The sequence below is a fragment of the Sarcophilus harrisii genome, chromosome 4 (assembly GCF_902635505.1).
Source record: "Sarcophilus harrisii chromosome 4, mSarHar1.11, whole genome shotgun sequence".
In the NCBI taxonomy this organism is placed as follows: domain Eukaryota; kingdom Metazoa; phylum Chordata; class Mammalia; order Dasyuromorphia; family Dasyuridae; genus Sarcophilus; species Sarcophilus harrisii.
In genome coordinates this window covers 331,891,436-331,910,809 of record NC_045429.1, presented here as the reverse complement: position 1 = coordinate 331,910,809, position 19,374 = coordinate 331,891,436, and the positions used below count along the sequence as shown (strand labels likewise).

Genomic DNA, 19,374 nt, shown 5'->3' with positions numbered 1-19,374 from the left:
AAGTGGGGAGAGAAGAAAGAAAAGGAGAGAGACAGTCCTTGGAGCTCAAAGGCACTGATCTGAAGAAACGGAACCAAGGAAAAAAATTGAAGGCGAAAAAAGGGCAGTGAGACTAGGGATAGATCATCTGATCGATTCTAATTCCCCGGCAAAAATGGATCTCTGACTGTCCCCAACCCTGACAGTACTAATAAAAGGTGCCAGGAATTCCAGCACAGGCACCCCAATCCTGGTATCTCGTACCCCTATACATATACACAAATCCCCAGAGAGAACAGTCGAGGCTTCCTACAGAGTATCATGCTGTCGTGGGCATTCGGGGGTTGGGAGGGGGGGGATGCCCTGGACCCTCATGAGGCATAGACCCCGTTAGGGGATATTTTACGGGTTCTGGATGAGGGAAGGGTGAAGCCAACCAGAGACAATTCCTTGGGTTCTGTGGTTAGTTCAAGAGTTGACCGAGTTGGGTGAGGCTTCTGGAGAAGTGCAAGCGGACTGATCCGAGGAGCCATCTCCTGCCGCTTCCTTGTTGGAGCCCGGGGGCACTGCAGAGGCTAGTCCTCCCTCCCGCTCTCGCTTCTTCTGTTTCATTCGCCGATTCTGGAACCAAATTTTGACCTGAGTCTCATTGAGCTCCAGCGTGGCGGCAATTTCCACCCGTCGGGCCCGGCTCAGGTACTTGTTGAAGTGGAACTCCTTCTCCAGCTCGGTCAGCTGCCGCGTTGTGAAGTTGGTGCGAATGCCGCCGGCTGGTCCTAGGCCCATATCAGAAACCTTTGCTGTGGGAAAAGTGGATGATGTACACGAAATAGTCAGAATAATTGTAATCCCACCTCACCATCCATCACCATTAACTTCTTCTTTTCCATCTCCTCTCCTTTTCTTAATTCTCATCTTCTCCCTCAACTCTTCTTTTCCTTCTGCCCTTCGTTTCCTCTGCCCCATCCATCCATCTCCACCTCTAGCTCCAGGCTTCCACCTCCAGGTCACCATCTTGAACCTTTCTCTTTTCCAGATTTACAGCCCAAGATTCCCCATAGCCTTCTCCCCAAATCAGTCCCTAGTCTTCCTTCTTACACCAAATCATCTCATCTACTCCACCAAAACCCTTAGTCCTGGGAAACAATAGAGTCCATCTAGGTCTCTCTGCTTTGGCCAGAATTGAGATGTAGGCCAGTGTTGGGGTGGGGAGGCACCTACCACGAAGAGTAAAGTGGAAAATAGTAGAGGATGAGGAAAATGCAGGGGGGGGGTGTGTGCAGATTGGGGCCTTCAATTTTTCTCCCCACTTAAACCCGAACTAAATTGGACTGGGGTGAGAAAGAGGGATATTAAAGTCTACCTGCAGATCTGAAAAGTAGAATTGTGTCAGGAAAGAACATAATTACCTCAGAACATCATACTCTCTCAAAGTCCTCAGAACTTGGTTGGGAAGTTGCTTTTCCTTGCCTGAACACTCACTACAGTCCCCAGAACCCTAACTTACCTGTCTTTGGAGGGTTCCTCTTGACTTTCATCCAATCGAAGGTTTGGGTGGTGGGCGTGCTCAGCTCCGTCGGACAGGATGATTCTTTATCCTCCGCTAAAAGATCCCCATAGGGCGGCCCAAAGGTGGAAGATTGCTCGATCCCATAAGTGGGCTGCAGTGGAGGGTAGGGCCCTGCCCCAGTTCCTCCAATGGCAAAGTTGTCGGATAAGCCCCCCAGCTGGGCCCCATACCCCGACTGCTGAAAATAGACTCCATCCCCATCATGTTGGCCCAAGGTATAGTACTGGGAGGGGCCATAGCCAGGGCTGCAGGTAGGTGCAGTGTACCCGGAGGGTGATGAGCTGGTGAAGGGGACCCCCAATGTTGATGGAGTCTGTGTGGGGTAGCCTGGATTCTGCTGGAGAACAGGGCTGGGGAGACCCCCGCTATAGCGAGGTTCCCCACCATAGCTGTCACCGGGAGAACTTGAACAAGGAGGGTAAGAGGTAGGGGAGCTGTAGGCTCCAGGACCCCGGTTACAGAGTGCATACTCCAAGAAAGAATTCATCCTATTATAGTCCATGCGTTGAGGATGGAGGAGGGTCAGCCCGTTTTGGGGGAGACACCCTCTTGCCCTACAACCTTTAGGCAGTATGTCAAAGCGCTGAGACTTCCGTCCATGGCTGTCCCCGGGTTCTCCCGGCCCAGAGCTCCCCTAGGGGAAATGGTAGGGGAATGGGGGAGGGTACATGTGATCCCTCCCAGGCCAATGGGCAGCGACTGGCCAGAGTTTGGCAGCCCCTGGCGCCCATCCATCACCCCCTTGGCATTAGCATGACAAAGACACTTCAATCAAGCCCGGAACCATCCATCTGAGCGGGACACCAAAGCGTCAAAAACATCTTTCTTCAAAGACTTTGGGAAAGAAGGAGCCAGAGAAAGGGGGGAGGAAAGTTCCAAGAATATTCAAGAGTCTCCCCCTTCTCACCCCACCCCCCAAGTCTTAAAGAGACCCTGAGTTATTAGATTTGGCTAACTCCGTTCCCAGCTGCCCCCCAGCCCTTCCCCCCAGCCCCCAAAAGGAGGTTTCATTCTGGAACTGCAGGAAGAGAGGTAGGGAATACAACATCGTTTCTGACTATCCCACCCAGTTCTCCCAATTTGTCACTGGATGATCAGGGTGAGGGTGTGTGGGTGAGTGGGTGGGTAGGTGGGTGAATTATTGTGATTATCTAGGGTCAAAAGGGGGGAACCCTGGGGACTGGGAGAATGTAGAAACAGATTGAGAGGGAGAGGCAAGGTCTCATGTCAGGAAGAGTTCATTAAATCAGGTAGAAGCACAGGACTTTTTAGTGATAGAATATTACAGATATAAAGACTATTAGAAATGAGCTACTAGTAGAGTCATTTTACTTTTCCTCTCTACATATAGATGTTCTCTCCCTTGTCATCCACCCATCCATTCCTTTTGCAGCCTCTCTTTATATCTTCTCTGTCTCAATCCATCTCTCTATTCGTCCATCTCTCTTCATATTTATAGTCTCTCTTTACCTCTCCATCAATTCATCTTTCTAGATATATTTATACTTTAGCTAGCCATCCATAGCTGCACTGATCTTGCTGACTTTTCAGACTGAAATAACTCTTCCCGTCTCACTCTCTTTGAATATGAAGACTGAGGTTGTGTGAACATGGAGCAAAGTGAATTGGTACTGTTGAGTCAGTGTGTGGGGAACAAAGTCCATGTCGACTGCTGATCATGCCTTCTATGTCTTCAACCCCCAAACAAAACAACAAACCACCCACAAGTGCACTTACCAAACTCAATTAATAGGGGAGTTTCTGGCCATCAATTACTCATTTTCAGAGCAGAAAAAGAGAGGAAAAAGATGGGGAAAGAAAGATCACTAGGATTGAGGTCTGGCATCCTAACAATCCCTGGAACTCTTACCCATGTTTGATGGAGGGACCAGCCATCTTGATTTTCTGATATCTTTTTTAGACTTGGGTTTGGGGAACAATCAGCAGACTTTGCACTTACCACTATAGGGCTAGAATAAGCCTTCTCAGGTAGATTCCATTGATTCTCCTCCTCCGGACAAGGCGAACAAGACTCAGAACAATCCACCGCCTACATTCATTTGTTACTTGTCAGGGTGTCTGCCGGCCTGCAGTTGGGACTGAGTCAGTCTTGGGAGGCCAAGAGTTCAGGGAGATACTCAGTAAACAAGCACATTAACCCAGCAGCCACAAAAAGTGCCAAGTGTGTCTCTCCCAGGAGAGAAAGGGAGGTAAGGATGACATCTCCCTGGAAAGTACCCAGTTCCTGTTAGCTTCTTTCTCATCATAAGTCCAATTTAACTATATATACTGAGGTTCTAAGTTGGATCATCATTTATAGACTCACAATATTTTCCTGGATGTATTTAAAGGTCATAAACTCATAACTAAATAGAATACTTAACTCAATGGAATCAAAAAGAAAGGTGAAGAAAGATTTGCAAAGAAATCTGAGGGTTTTTTGTTGTTGTTGTTGTTGTTGTTGTTGTTGTTTTTTGTCTGGGGGGAAAAACAGTTCCTCTTTGTTTATATGGTGCCTTCTTAAATGCAGCTAAGAATCTATTGCTTACCTCTACCTTCCACTACTCAAAAAAAAACTGGGGGGGGTGATATTTGGACAAAATTAATATTTTCTGCTGTACCGATAAGTCAGCTCTGGGGTGGGAAAGGGGACCTAGCTCATTCCCTGAAGTCATTCTAAAATAATTGCCCTTAGGTTATCATCAGTTTGTCCTGGTTAAAGTGCGCGTGTGTGTAGTTGAATGAATAGAATCCCTTCATATTTCATCAAATCTGAGCGTTTCTTATTCTTGTTAGACTCTTCACTAATCACAGTGAAACTCATTGCTGTAGCCTTGAAGAGAGTAGAGACCATTAAAGAATTCAGAAGGGGCTTTATATTTTCCTCATATACACCCCCTGGCCCCAAAGAAACATAACACAATTTTAAGCTCCAGGACATAGGATTGTGGGGGAAGGGAGGACACAGCTGGGAACTTTGCTAAAGAGGGAGATGTGATGGGGGAGGGAGGACAGTGGTCACTGCAGTGGAAATAGGGAGAGAGGGAAATGAAGGAACAAAAGAAAAGGAGAATGGAGCAAAGAGAAGAATCAGAAGAAGAAATAGAGAAAAATAGTAAGGTAGAGTGCAGAAGCAGCACTTTTCTCCCTAAAATAACTCGTTCGGTTTTATGATATTCTAAAGATTTCTCCCATTTTAGTACTCTTCTTAGAATGGATGGAGAACAGTTCTGATATCTCTTCTCATTCCACATTATTGCCCTTCTGCCTAAGCTTCATTTTGTCTTTGCTGAACCTAGTTTCTGGGAAGCTCTAGCACCTTCCTCGAAACAATTAAACAAACTTATTTCTTCAAGTCATTGGGGTAAGCATAGGGGATGAAAAAATAAAACAATAAGTGATGTCTACTCTCAAAGACTTTGTAATCCCATTGAAATGTAGGTAGGCAAAGATACAAATAATTATAATATACAAGTACATAAAAGAAGTAGAAACAATATAGGAAAGTTCACTTCCTTTTGGGAGAAATTAGAAAAGGCTTCATCAAGGGGTGTGGGCAATGATTCTGGGGAGAGAAGCAGAGACATTTGAATTAAGGGTTGAATTTCAATTGGAAATGCATTTGAGTAATAGAAGGGCGTCTATTCTAAGCTGGGAAGACTCCTTAAGCAAAAACAGAAAAGGGAAGGGTGAGAACAGAGTAAGGTTATGTCCAGTCTGACATGAGAAAAGAATACATGGAAAAGAGTAGTGTGAGATAAGACTGGAAAGATAGATGGGAACCAAATTGTAGCACTGTTGAATGCTAGGCTGAAGACTTCATAGTTGCATATAGGCAATCCTCTTGAAAGTCACTAAAAGATTCTGAGGAAGAGTATGTTATATCTACTGGCAATGTGCAGTATGAATTGGAAATAGAGGAGAGATTAAATGTATTGTTTTTAGACATTTTGAATTGAGGTTGCTTGTGTCACATCTGAATAGATGTCCAGCAAACTTTTGAAAATAGGGTCCTGCAGTTCAGGAGAAAGAAGTTAGAAATAATAATTTGATAACGGTTTGGTCATGTATACTTATTGTGTATCTAACTTATATTTTAATATATTTAACATCTACTGGTCATCTTGCCATCTGGGGGAGGGGGTGGGGGAAAGAGGGGAAAAAATGGAACAAGAGGTTTGGCAATTGTCAATGCTGTAAAGTTACCCATACATATAACCTGTAAATAAAAGACTATTAAATAAAAAAAAAATAACAATTTGAGTAAATCAAATAAATATAACACTAATGTTTTGCCCTCGCTCTCTTCCTTTCCCAAGTGAGAAGGCTTTTTTCAGTGAGGGTATTATAGGCCAGGTCATCACATAACACTACAGGAGATAGCTTGGGGACTTGAACATGGAAAAAAAACTCTCTCGATAGCAATTAATGAGAAAAAAAATTAACTACACAGTAATGTAAAAGATGAATTGAGGGAGTCTAAAGGCAAAGTTACTAGTTAGCAGGCTATTAGGACAGTCTAAGTGATAAGTGTAGAGGCCCTGAATCAAGAGAGTGACAATAGTAATAGAAAGTAGATGATTTCAATCCTTATGCATCATGGGACAGTGGAGATTGGCCTGAGTTGGAATTCCAGAATCCTGAATTTTGGTGATGGTTCTTACATTAAGGGAAAAAGTTATTTCTCTGGGCCTTGGTTCTCTTCTCTCTGAAATAAAGAGTTTTAGATTAGGCAGTTCTAAAGTCACTTCTACATTTGGAATTCTGTGAGAACTATAAAGTAATAGCCTTTGAGATTCTATTAATTTATCAAATATTACTGACACAAGCTGCAGTTATCCCGCCACGGGGATTCCAGTCCTGACTCTCCTTTGGTCTGAATTCTCTGAATGACAATTCAAATAGTGACCAAGTCACCAGGGATTGGATTAGATTTCCATTTTGTTATATAGACCAAGCCTCACAGAATTCAAAATTCACTCTAATTAATCAGAGATTACAATTTGAGTATACTTTGGGTACACTTTCTTTTCTACCTCTATCTCTATGTGAAGAAAGCAAAAATGAAGTGGATCGAATTTTCTAGTACATTTAATCCATACAGATAGCCAAATCAAAACATTCATAATTTCCTATCATCAGAAAAAAATTCACTTTTGATATTGAACTTATCTCAAGTAATCATCTTCTGGATCAACCGGAAACCTAGATTGAAGGTCTATTCTAATTAAAATGGGAATTTAACTGGACCTTAGTCTCAGAACCAGTCCCCGTTTGGAGAGAAGGAGGAGGATGGTCATGTTTGAAAGATAAAAGATTCTGAAATACTTCCTTTACTGATGTACTTAGAACTGTTCTTTACTCAACATCCTCCCAAGACCACATCCCAAGGATCCTTTGAAAAACCAAGGTCAAAGTTTAATATTTTCCTTCAAGTTTGCAGCTTTCCTCTATCTAAGGGTTGGTATTTTTTTCTGAACCTGAATTCTTAATGATCTTGTCAAATCAAGTTAATTGAACTATCATTAATCTAGTGGGGATCATTCAAGTGTGTTCTGCATCATAGTATTGGATTGTTCTGTTTTTCTTCTACTGGAGAATTTAAAATATGTATATGCTACACATATGGCATATGAAATATAGTGTCTCAGCATCTTACATTATTCAGCTCACATTTTGGTATATGAAAACTTAATTGAAAAAGTTGATTTGGTAAAGAAAAACTAAAAATTGTTTCCCAGAGAATATGGGAAAAAAGACTAGCAACTATGTTTTAAAATATCTGAGTACTATAGTTGCAGGCAAAGAAGTATGGATTCAAGTAAGACAGCAGAAGCAACTTGTTAGCTCCATGCTGTTCAGTATTTGTAAGGGCATTTTAGGGGCATAGTGACTCCTTTCTTACAGATCTTTAAAAACAAGACAAATAGGATCAGTCTTTCCTAGGAGTAGTGACTTCTCTGAGACAGAATAAAATTGGAAAGAAAATTTCTTCAGGACTGAGAGCTGACCATTTGCCTGTAGTAAAGTTTTAAGGTAATTGAAGAATTGAAGATTTTCTTTGGTGAATGTGATTGTCATAGATAACTGAATGGAATAATTTGAGACAAACAATACACTTTGGAAGTCTAAACTGTTCTGGCTACACATCTATTCAGACCAAGTTACTTGGAGAGTTGCCATGTTTCTGGTTTATTTTGAGCTGCTGTGCCAGATTCATCGAAACCTTAATTATTTTGTTATATTACACAAAGGTGTCCTTATTTAACACACACATCCACAGAGGGGGAGAGAGAGACAGAGACAGAGACAGAGAGAGAGAGAGAGAGAGAGAGAGAGAGAGAGAAGAGAGAGAGAGAGAGAGAGAGAGAGAGAGAGAGAGAGAGAGAGAGAGAGAGAGAGAGAGAGAGAGACAAAGAGACACAGAGACAGAGAGAGAGAGAGAGAGAAGAAAGAGACAGAGACAGAGAGAGACAGAGAAGAGAGAAAGAGACAGAGAGAGAAGAGAGAAAAAGACAGAAAGAGAGAGAGAGAGAGAGAGAGAGAGAGAGAGAGAGAGAGAGAGAGAGAGAGAGAGAGGATTTTTATCTTAAAATCTCCTCAGATCATGACTTTCCTTTAACCCCTTGGTTAAAACAGAGGTTAGGCATTCCTGCCTCCCAGCTTCTCTGAAAGACTGCTTAGCTGATTTCTTTCCCTCAATAGATTTTTATCAGTTGAATTGGAGATGTTGAAAAGGAGGAGGATATCAGGCTGAAGAAGGGCTTGATGTCACTGGCTGTTATGGGGTGGAGCAAGAGAAAAGATGTTTAAATATGGGAATGGAGAGATCTCTTGCAAATAATCCACTTTAGAGTGCTGAATTATCCTGGTTACAAGTTTATGCAGATCAAGTTACTTGGAGAGTTTCCAGATCTCTATCTGACTTTGGACTGTTAAGACGGATTGATTTTAGCTTTAATTATCTGGTTATCTCATGCAAAGGTGTTCTTACTTAGCACATGGGTGCATTTACCTATAAGTAAATCTGTGAATGATGAGTGGCAGAGATAAGATGCTAGTGACCAAAGGGGTCCTAGAAATGTTGTCTGGGGCACGGTTGGTTATAGGAACACTGAAGGGGTATTTACACAAAGTTAACAAGGACTAGTTAAATTGCAAAAGATAAAGACAACTTCCTTTTTTATGCTTATGCCAGAATTGTTAGGACTTAGTGTTCAGACAAAACTTCAAGTTAAGGAAAAACTTCAAGTTGGGAAAGTTAAGAACCTAAAACTGTTAGAGTTAGAAAGAACATTAGAAATTATCTAGTCCTACTCCCTCATTTTTCAGAAAGAGAAATTGAATTCCTAAGGGGTGCTAGCCCAGATGAGGAAACTGAAGTCAGGTGAGGTTAAGGACCATAATACATAAGGGTAAGTGTTAGCATTTGAACCCAGTTCCTGACTTCCAATCTGATTCCAAATCCAATGCTCTTATCATTGTACCACGTGTGTGAAATGCTGTTCATTTGCCTCATTATTCATTTAAGTAGTTATTTAATTATAGTTATTAACACACAAAAACATCTGTTGATATTAATAAAAGTGACAGGCTCAGAAAGGGAAGGGCATCAGATATGAAGAGCTGTGGTTAAAAGAGTGTGGGAACATTGAGTCATCTTCTTAACAGGAGTAAATACAAATAGGACATGAAATGCCCCATTTAGGACTGGTTTATTCTCATTAAAATGAATGAGGGACTGCGACTGCTTTAACGTGGAAACTGTTTTTAGAGGCAGTGTGCTATACTGGAAAGAAACCTGAACTGGAAGGCAGTACACTTTGGTTTTAGTTCTGTTTTATTATTAGCTGTGTGACCTTGGGCCAGTGAAATCTCTTTGACTTGCAATTTCCTATTCTGTCTAATAAGGGAATTGTACTAGAATTAGGAGTTCTTAACCTGAGTTCTGTGGACTTGTTTCTTAAAATTCATTAATAATCATATTTTAATATATTTGGTTTCTTTGATGATTCTGTTTACTTTATTTTACACATTTAAAGGCATTATTCTGAGAAGGGCATCAGATTTCACTAGATTATCAAAAGGGTCTATGACCACCCAAAATGTTAAAACTTCTTGCACTAAGTTCCCTAGCTTCTCTGAAGGTTTCTTTACAGCTTCAAGAATAATATTAAGCAATCCTTCTAATACGAAGTCTAATCCAGGGACCCTTCAGGGTCCAATGTGGACTCCCTTTCAGGGAGTTTGCAAGGACAAAACAATTTTTATAACAGTATTAATATATTTTAATTTTGAATACTGCAAATATTAATAAATATAACCCACATAAACAAAAGCTCTATGGGATCCTCTATAATTTGTAAGAAAGTAAGAGGTTCTGAGATCAAAAAGTTTGAAAACAATTGCTTTAGACAATAAGAAGATGGGGTAAGATCAGGAATTTAGCAGGAGTGACACTGAAGTCTCAGCTCTTCTCCCATTTGTGTGTGACTACCTGGTGGTTTCACACTGACTTGTCCACAGCTTAAAAGAAAAACAAGATCAACGAGCAGACTTGGTCTTCTTAGCAGGAGTCCTTTTGCCTTTCATTGAAGTGGAGTACATATAAAAGCTATGATCTTATCAGAATAGGGCATTCTCCAAAGGGAAATAGTATAATTCATTCTACTGCATGGGTGGCAACCAGCTATGATTCAATACACTAGTTCCACGGAGTTGCCTGAGGCTCATAGAGATTAAGTGTCTCACAGTTAGTGTCAAAGGTAGAATTCAAACTTGGACCTTCCTGATTCCAAACTTAACACTCTGTCCATGACAAATTCCATTCTGACTCAACAAACTCAAAGTACTTCTTTTTAAGACCAGTAGCAGTTTAATGCAATTCCAGAAATTTAGTTCATTGCAACTAATAGTTGTTGTCCCCACTGGTCCTAGCTAGGCTGTGTCTATAAAGTGTTAAGTGAACATGGAGCTATGTTGTGAATCTTTCAATGTGGATTCTCTCTCTCTCTCTTAACTTCTGGGTTTCCATGGTAATTAATGATTTAGTGTTTGTTTTTTAAATCAAATTCTCTAATACTTGTGGTTTCTCCTCTTCCTCTATATATGCCTAATCCTAAAGTTGTTATTGTTGTTATTGTTGAAAGAGAGAGACAGAGAGAGAGAGAGAGAGAGAGAGAGAGAGAGAGAGAGAGAGAGAGAGAGAGAGAGAGAGAGAGAGAGAGAGAGAGAGAAGGAAGGAAGGAAGGAAGGAAGGAAGGAAGGAAGGAAGGAAGGAAGGAAGGAAGGAAGGAAGGAAGGAAGCTATTGCTTTTGAGTTGCTCTTTTCTCCCCATTTCTACTATGATAGCCTCAAAAAATGAAGATAGTGAAACTGAGTGGGGACTAAAGAATCATGGCAGCAAAATTCCAAAGCAGCCATCCCCCAGTAACCAAATAACTTTTAAACCCATCACATATCAAAAACTCCCTTAGTCATGGAACCCTTTGACAATGCCTTGTTCTCTAATCCCCACATTGGCTCTAATATTGACTTAAGACAAACGGAACCTAGCTAAGCCAGTGGAGAGAACATGGTTTCATTTGGAGACCTTTAGTCTCTGTGGGGGACCAATGATAGGATCAGACAAGTGTTAGAGGATACCAACCTGCTTATCCAGGTAGAGAACTCTAGTAAGGAGGTGTCCTCTATGTGGCTAGAAGTAGTTTTTGTTTAAATTTCTATAATCCAAATAATTCAGGTCAAACCAGAAGTTCCAGAGTCTGAATTATGCGAATGAGAGAAGTGTAGATCTGAGCTATGTCTATATAGTCAAAGGAAGGAAGAAAGTGGGATCAATTCAAAAGTTGCTAGAAGGTACCTCACTTCTCCAAAGTAAAAGGATCATAGAATTTACTGCTCCAGAGTATCTAAGTACCTCTTAGTCTTACCCCCTATTTATTGCTAAGAAAATAAAGAATATGAGAAAAGAAACATTTTTTAAACCTGTTTGAATTATCTGGTTTGGGTGTCTACGATTGTGTCAGCTCATTGTTGACTTCATTTTGCCAGGATAGAAAAGGCTTATGTGCTGTGATTTCAAGACACTAAACATATAATGACTGCCTGTGGGTATATTTTATGGGGAAATAAACATCCAGCCCATTGAGAGATAAAGTGTTGTTTTAATATATTGTATGTTCCTATATTTATGGGGAAAATAAACACACAACCCAATAAGATATGTATTATTACTTTAATATATTGAATTTATTTCATATCTTTATATTTTATGAGGGAAAATAAACGCATGGGCTAATAAGATACACTATTATTATAATAGCATATTTAATTGTTCTATATTAATTTATTTATGAGAGCAGTAAATGCAATGGAATATGGCACATAATATTATTTAATGTATGACATGGATTCTACATCAGTACAGTTTTTTTCCAGAGGTAAAATTCTAGCTGAAGAAGATATGCACATCTTTCCCCCTAGCCAATCAGTCCCCCCCCCCAAAATGCATAGATATATCCTGACTTACAGTCTCCTGAGTTGCGGTGATGATTGAGGTCTCCCACTGCGTGGTACGCACAGAAAACACAGCATGTTCCAAACAGGCTTCTTGCCTAGGACTGTCCTTTCCTCTCCAGACCTAACTCTAGGAGGCCCAGGAAACAGACGCTTCTTTTCGAGACTAGGTCTAACAGGACCAGTAGCCAAACTGAGCAAATTTTCAAGCAGAGAAAATATTAAGTAAACTTGAACATACAATGATTTTTCTGGGGTGCTTTAAATATGCACCTTCTCTCCATACCAAGAGAGGAGTGAGATAAGTGAGGATTTGGTTCTAACCTCTTCCCAGTAACTTGAAGTTTGTAGGGAAAGGGATAGATGTGTAGAGAAAGATGTTTTAGATAAAATGATACTTGGGGCATACAGTCAGAGAGTTCTGACCTGGTTTAATATTTTGTGGGTCCCACAACCTGAAGCAATAAAAACATGCGAATGTAAAAGTACACAGGATACTCATCTACCGATATACAAACATACATACACGTGACTTATTGCATACACTCTTTACATTTTCTGAGCTCATTTAAAACAAAATGCAAAACAAGCAAGAGAAAAAATCCCGGCCCCCATTTAGCTGCCTTCCAGCTTGGGGAACTGAGAAGGCTGGCGGAAGGAGAGCTGGTGGTGCTGGAAGACAGGATCACTCATTCTTCCTCCTCCCCCTAGCAGGAGTCTGGGAATCCTGAGGCTGCTGTCATGGCGGCTAGAGCGTCCCTTCGCTTGCTTTTCCAGGCCCAAGCTTCAGCGCCATTTTGAGCATCCCTGTCTTAACCATCTCCCTTCCCCCCTCCCAAACTCACCCGCCACCCGCCTTCGCTAGCTGCCACCTTCTCCCCTCCAGTGCCACCAGCCTCGCTGCCTGCTCCCACCCTCTGGGTGTCCCCCTCATCCAGTTCTCCGTCCATCCAACTGTCTCTCTTTCTCTCACACAGTATCTTCTATCGCTTCCCTAACCTCTGACAGGGTCCATTTGGCTCAGGAGCCCCCGGTGCCTTAGAAATAATTTATTTTTTCCGTGTCCACCGCGATGAATTCCTTCGCTGACCCTTTTTCATTCATAACCATCCTCACCCTTCCCTCCTCCCGCTTGATATATGAGTTTCATGTGTAAAATTCCATGTTGGAAAAGATCGCTCCTGTCTGGGAGCACGTGGGCCCATCACCGAGAAAATCCCCTGCAACTCCACCCCCACACCGCCACATACATTTTCTCCAGTCCCTGGGTCTAGGCTTATAGCTCCTACATTTTTCCCTCTTCATCCTTCCTCCATCCTCCGCAGAAGATGCCTTCCCATTTCTCCTAGGGTTTTTTTGTTTTTTGTTTGGTTTGTTTTTGGTTTTGTTTGGAGTTTTTTTGTTTTTGTTTTTTTTTTTTTGCATTCTTTCTGTTTAAAGCTTTGAGAGAAGGAAGATACGTGGGTTTCATTCTGTGGAGACTCAGAAAGAAATAATAGAAACCATTATCTAGGGTTAACTACAGCTACTCTTCCCCCGCTTTCTCTTTTGGTGCCCCTTCGATCTGCCTGGGGAAGGTCTTTCAATTCACCTATGCCGCCCACTTATTGCAAATCTCATAAAAGAAGATCACAGAGTCTCTTCTTTCTCCAACAGACCCTATTTTCATCTGCTTCTTTCTGTTTTGTGTCTAAGGAGAAGATTTCTCTAAATTTCTCTAAATATAAACAAAACCAAAACGAAATTAAACCAAACCAACCCGGCAATAAACTGAGGATCTTGATGAAGAAGATGGGGCGATGATGGGAAACCAAAGCATTCTATTTGGCTCTCTCGGATTTTTCTTTGTAGCCTGAGAGTCGAAAGAGTACAGTGCAGAATTGAATCCACAGCGCCTGATTTGTAGCACCCGGACTTCATACGTTAATTCATACACTTTGCTACAGAGATCTGCCTCACTCACTTTAACCCGGGGAGAGTAATGGTATTACAGACACCCTTAATAGAACTTGGAAAAGGAGTTAGAAGCTAAGTAAATGGAATCCATTAGAGTTAAACTAAGTTATGAAGCTTCAGAAAACGCCTACTCGCAAATCCAAACGCTCACTCGTTTTCATATAATAAAACATTTATTTACTCTATGAAAATAATATACAATAAATACTTTCCCCTTTTTCCTATTAAAGAATTTTAATAAATAGTCTACTGTCTAAAACTTAAAAAAGAGGAAAATAGGTCCCTCTGTTTATTTCTTAGGAACCCCCCCCCCAGTTTTATTATTCCTGAGATTTCATTGTTTACCAAAAAGATTTCTGTAGTGTTTTTTTTAAGAAAAGTATAAATGTCTAATAAATTAGGGAGAAAGAGAAACAGAGACAGAGGAAAGAAGAGAGAAAAAATGAGGGAGGGAAGGAATGAGGGAGAGAGAGAGAGAGAGAGAGAGAGAGAGAGAGAGAGAGAGAGAGAGAGAGAGAGAGAGGAAAACGGATAAGATTCTAATTCGATAATACCTGAATTTTTAGTAAAACTTATAAGGATTCTAGGAGTATGAGGAAAGGGAAGGGAAGGAGAAAGGAGTACTTTAACCTACAAAGAGGACTCCCCGTTACGAAGTGAAGAGGTCAGGAAGAGTGTTAGGTGTGTTTGGGGGAGGGTTGTTATTGGAATTGTAGATGTTCTAAGTCTATGGTTCGGAGCGTGCTGGTGAAGAAATCCAGATCTTCCTCAGAGAATCGAACTGGACTGTCCAGGGAGCCCTGCAGGGTAGGGGAAAGCCCCCCCGAGAGCTGGAGGCAGGAATCTGAAGCAAAGAAGTTGAGATCTGGCAAGAAAGGAGAATCTTGCCTCTCTGGGAATGAGTCGTCCAAGAGGGTCTCTGGTTCCATCGTCCCTGGCCTGTCCTCCGAGTACTGAGGACTCTCTGAATTCGAATTCTCTGATGGAGCCGACAACAGCCGAGATCCTAGCTGGCCTAGGGAGGGCTTAGTGGGGAGAGAACAGGCCTCTTTATCCTCTCGGGACCCCAATGGAGCATCCAGAGCTTGACCCAGAGCCGGGCTATCCTCGGACTCCTCCGCTGGATCACTGCCTTCCTCTAGAGCCCCAGGGTAAGCTTCGCCATCCAGAGGTTCCTTATGCTGGTTCTGTCGTTTATGTTTCATTCGCCGGTTCTGAAACCACACTTTGACCTGCCTCTCTGTCAAGTCTAGCAACGCGGCGATTTCCACCCGGCGAGGCCGGCACAGGTATTTGTTAAAATGGAATTCCTTCTCCAGCTCCAACAGCTGCGTGTTTGTGTAGGCTGTTCTCAGTCTCCTGGCCCCGCTGCTGCTTCCATCCTGAAGTCCAGGGGTATCTGGGGGGTGGGGGGAGAGGAAAAAGGTGGAGTGGGGAAGGCGGGAGAGAAATGCAAAAATAATATAAGTATTAAATTGGGGATACAGCTCCGCTCCTCCACCAAGTCTCCCACTAATCCAGCCGGCATGAAGCCCTCCTCCCCTGATATAGAGGAAATTCAGTGGAACCCTCCCACTCCCTTTCCTTTTTAAAAAGGAGGGCCTCTGCTTTTGTACAGTATTCCATTCCTCTTCTCTTCTCGAACCTCGAACTGAACCCAGCCAGAATCTCAGGTCCTCAGCAAAATCATGGGAAAGGAACTCAACGCCTGGAAAACGTCTCATGCCCCTATCCCACCCCCACACTTCAGGAAGGAGAGAAAAGCAAATCCTGATCCCTTCCAACAAGATCTGTTGTGCCCACAATTCATACAGAATTCTCACACGCAGAAAAAGCGAGATCCCTCTCTTAACTTACCCTATCCGACTTCGAGACACCCCACTATCCCCATCCCCCACAGACAGTTCTGCCGACGCTCTAAAATTCTTCAGCTGCTCTTAGGGACCTAGAGGGGGAGGGGAGAGAAGTTCTCCTTTCCCCTCCCCCAGACTTAATTCCAGCAGTTCTCCCATGCCCATACCCCAACATACTCACGTCCCTGCACTGAGAAATGAAAAAGGCAATAAAATCTCTTTTTAACCGTTTATCAGGGGGTAAACAAACAAACAAACAAACAGACAGACAAAAAAACCAAAGACATTCAAATGAAAAGGTAATCTTAAAATCATCTTCCAAAAATCTCCTGGGGTTGAGATGGGGGGGACTAATCGTCCAGGCCCCGACTTTTCATTCTACTCTTTGGTTTGTGAAAAGATAGGGACTGGGCGGAGAGAATCCAACAGCTCTTTCCCGCTCCGGAGACCTACCCTAATCTGTGTCTACCCTTCTGCTTCTCCCCAGTCTCCTCAAAATGCTTAGCCCACGCCCCCAGTCCACTATACTGACCTGTGGGTGATCCAGCCCCTGAGGCCGGCACCGTGGAGGAAGCTGGGGCAGGGGATGAGGCCGATTGGTTGGGTTTCTTGGTCGATTTCTTCTCTTTCATCCAGGGGAATTCGGGGGCCAAGGGAGCTGCGAGAAGAGACTGCGGTGGAGGCGGTGGCAGTGGCGGAGCCGGCCCATCCTCGGTTCGCCTTTGGCTCCGGGGTCTCTGAAGGGTGGAGGCGCCCGGCTGGAGGTTGGGGATGGTTTGCTCGAAAGGAGGAGGAGGAGGAATTAATGTCGACTCCTTGATTGATGAAGTTTGAAATGTCTCCAAGACAGCGGGGAAGGAAGTCAGGCACTCGGCGAGCGATGGCTGGCTGTTTATAAACCCAATCTCCCTCTCAAATTCAAAATTCATGGCTTTCAATGGTCCCAGCCTCAGGGTGGGGGAGGGGGGCTACGGGGGGGGGAATGTCAGGAAGGGAGGATCGGAAGGACCCCCCCTCCCCCCCCAAGTTTTAGATGGAGTATTATTGGAGGGGGAGGGAGATTTTGCTCTCTCTCTTTCTCCCTCCCCCTTTTTTTATTTCGGGTCTTTATAATTGTATATTGCTGATAAATACAGGCGTATGGGGACTCTCTCTATTAAACCCGAGACTCGGCCGAAATTGCAGGCAATACTCGGTCACGGGACCGGCCTTGGCCAATCGCTCACCAGGGCCTGGTAGAAAACAGAGAGCATTCTTTTCTTTAATTGATTCAAAAACTCCAGAGGACCGCGATGTGGACACTGTCAATCCCCCGAGATGCCTCATGTCTTCCTCACCCCATTTCCCCCCTTTCCTAAACTGATACTGAAACATTATTCCTGTCAATGGAAAGACATGTAGGGAGGAATGATGAGGAGGTCACCTATAGGAGAAGTCTTCCTCCCCCATCCAAATAAATACATAAGAATAAATAACAAGAATAAATTAACCTTTTCAGAATAGCAGAGCAGATTGCAAAGCAAAACCTGGCGGGAAGAGAAATTTGAAATGGACGTTATTTCTCTTGAAAGTTTCCACCCTGGGGAGCAAATATCACTCTTTTCCCTACCCACCCCATAAAGCCAAAGGCTAAATCTTGCAAAGATCAATAGTTTTCAATTCTGACACTTAGCACTGAGACATAGAGACATTGCAGGGAAGGCAGAATGATGTAAGGGAAAATTAATACTGGACTGGGTATTAAAAGACCTAGGTTCCAATCAAGGTCTTGCTGCTAAGTTGCTGTGTGTGATTTTGAGCAACTGATTGCACCTCCCTAGGTCTCATTTTCCTCTTCTGTAAAATAAAGGGATTGGGTTATATGATTAAGTCATTCCTAAAGTCCTTTCAAATTCTGTGGTTGTACAAAAGTTCCAATAGATAATTAGATTTGATATACTTGTATTTAATTTCTGTATCCTTATTTATATTCCAAATGTATGTATATTGTACATCTATATATCTCCATCTTTTAAAAGAAAACCATACTAGTCATAAATGCCCAGAACTCTATTTTACCTATTATTCATCAAAGAGTAACAGCAAACATAGAGACCCACACACTTAAGGGTCTTGATTAGAAGTATGAAGACATTTGTTTTGGAGAAAGCTTACATTTCTTCCCAAGACAGAATCTTCTCTTGGAATTTTCCTTTTCCAAGTCTACTTTAACTATTTTGAAGGAGGAAATTGAGGACAACTGAATTCATATTCTCTTGCTCATTTTTGAAAGGAAGATTTTTAAATTCTGGAGAACTAATTAAAACTTAAGAATATGGTGTGTGTGTGTGTGTGTGTGTGTGTGTGTGTGTGTGTAGCTGAAGGTGGATTGGGCGTGGTTGCTGGATCCAAAATATTTGATTGTAAATAATAAGCCACTACAGAAACTGAAAAATCAGTTCTTGGGAAGATTTTTAAATAAGTAGGTCAGAGGGACCAGAGAGTAGAGGAGGCTATCAATCTTAGCCCTCTGACAGCTCCCTCCTATTGCATCAAAGAATTTGGCTCTTTGGGAAAGGGAGAGGGAGTCTCCTAAAATCATGATCTCTTAAAGGCCAAGGGGGGGGGGGGGGAGAGGATGTAAAGGAGAAAGGTGAATCAGGGAGACCCAGGGGTAGCAGATGGGAAATGAGAAAAGAGAAAACGCCACCAACTTAAGGGGAAAGTTAGTCTGGAAAACTCCCCAGGCTTTCCCCCCTTCCTCTCCTCCCCCATTACTTCAAGCAGCAAGCTGGAGAAAGAGAAAGAGATGGCTAGGGGAGAAATGGCTACTCGGCTGGGGCTGCTCGATCTAGGAACTTACTTTCTGTCAATTAGACATTCGTGTGGGCGGTGAGTATTTTAAGAGAGGCACAGAGTTGGAATCGGGGGGAGGAGGGAGAGCCCTGACTGAAGAATAGACACAAAGATGGGGGGGGGAGAGAGAGAAATAGAGGAACAGTGAGGCCTCCCGGAGAATTTGTGTATGGGGTGGAGGAGAGTTTGGAGTTTGGGGGAGCTATTGGAACTACAGAATCTCTAAAAGAGTATGTTGCTTGATTTTGAAGAAACCAGCTGGAGTTCGAGCTCAAGTCAGTGAATTAGTTTTTCGTCTTTGGAATTTTTTTTCTTAGAAAGGAGGGGTAAAGATTAGGATTCTTTAAAAAAAAATCTTCCCTGAATGTTTATCATTTTTGGAAGATGGGGTTCCCGACACTCAGAGACAACTTGCAGAGGTTCGACAGCCAGCCAATCCCTCAATAAAAGATAGTAAACAAGAAAAACTTGCGATGTTGACCTAGAAGGCTCTCTAGGGTTGGCCTAGTGAGTTTGGCAGCTTTCTCTCTGCACCTCAGAGAGCTCTTGGAGGAAGAGGAGGGTGAGGAAGAGGAAGATGAAGATGATGAAGAAGTGGATAGCTGCCTCTAACTCCTCCTTACAGGTTTTACGGCTAGATTAAAGAGTAATGTAACACTTGT

General features: G+C 42.6%; 2 protein-coding genes across 2 annotated transcripts; both read right to left on the bottom strand.

The window, feature by feature from the left end:
• Window positions 1–391: 391 nt before the first annotated feature.
• HOXB1 (homeobox B1) lies at window positions 392–2,066 on the bottom strand. The gene is made up of 2 exons (XM_003768354.4): window positions 1,487–2,066; window positions 392–779 (listed from the first exon to the last, which is right to left on the bottom strand). Exons 1-2 carry the CDS (start codon window positions 2,049–2,051, stop codon window positions 448–450), a joined length of 897 nt encoding a protein of 298 aa, XP_003768402.1. The 5' UTR covers window positions 2,052–2,066; the 3' UTR covers window positions 392–447.
• Window positions 2,067–14,503: 12,437 nt separating this feature from the next.
• On the bottom strand, window positions 14,504–18,134 carry HOXB2 (homeobox B2). Its single transcript, XM_003768355.3, has 2 exons — window positions 16,410–18,134; window positions 14,504–15,423 (listed from the first exon to the last, which is right to left on the bottom strand). Exons 1-2 carry the CDS (start codon window positions 16,804–16,806, stop codon window positions 14,726–14,728), a joined length of 1,095 nt encoding a protein of 364 aa, XP_003768403.1. The 5' UTR covers window positions 16,807–18,134; the 3' UTR covers window positions 14,504–14,725.
• Between the last annotated feature and the right edge of the window lie 1,240 nt (window positions 18,135–19,374).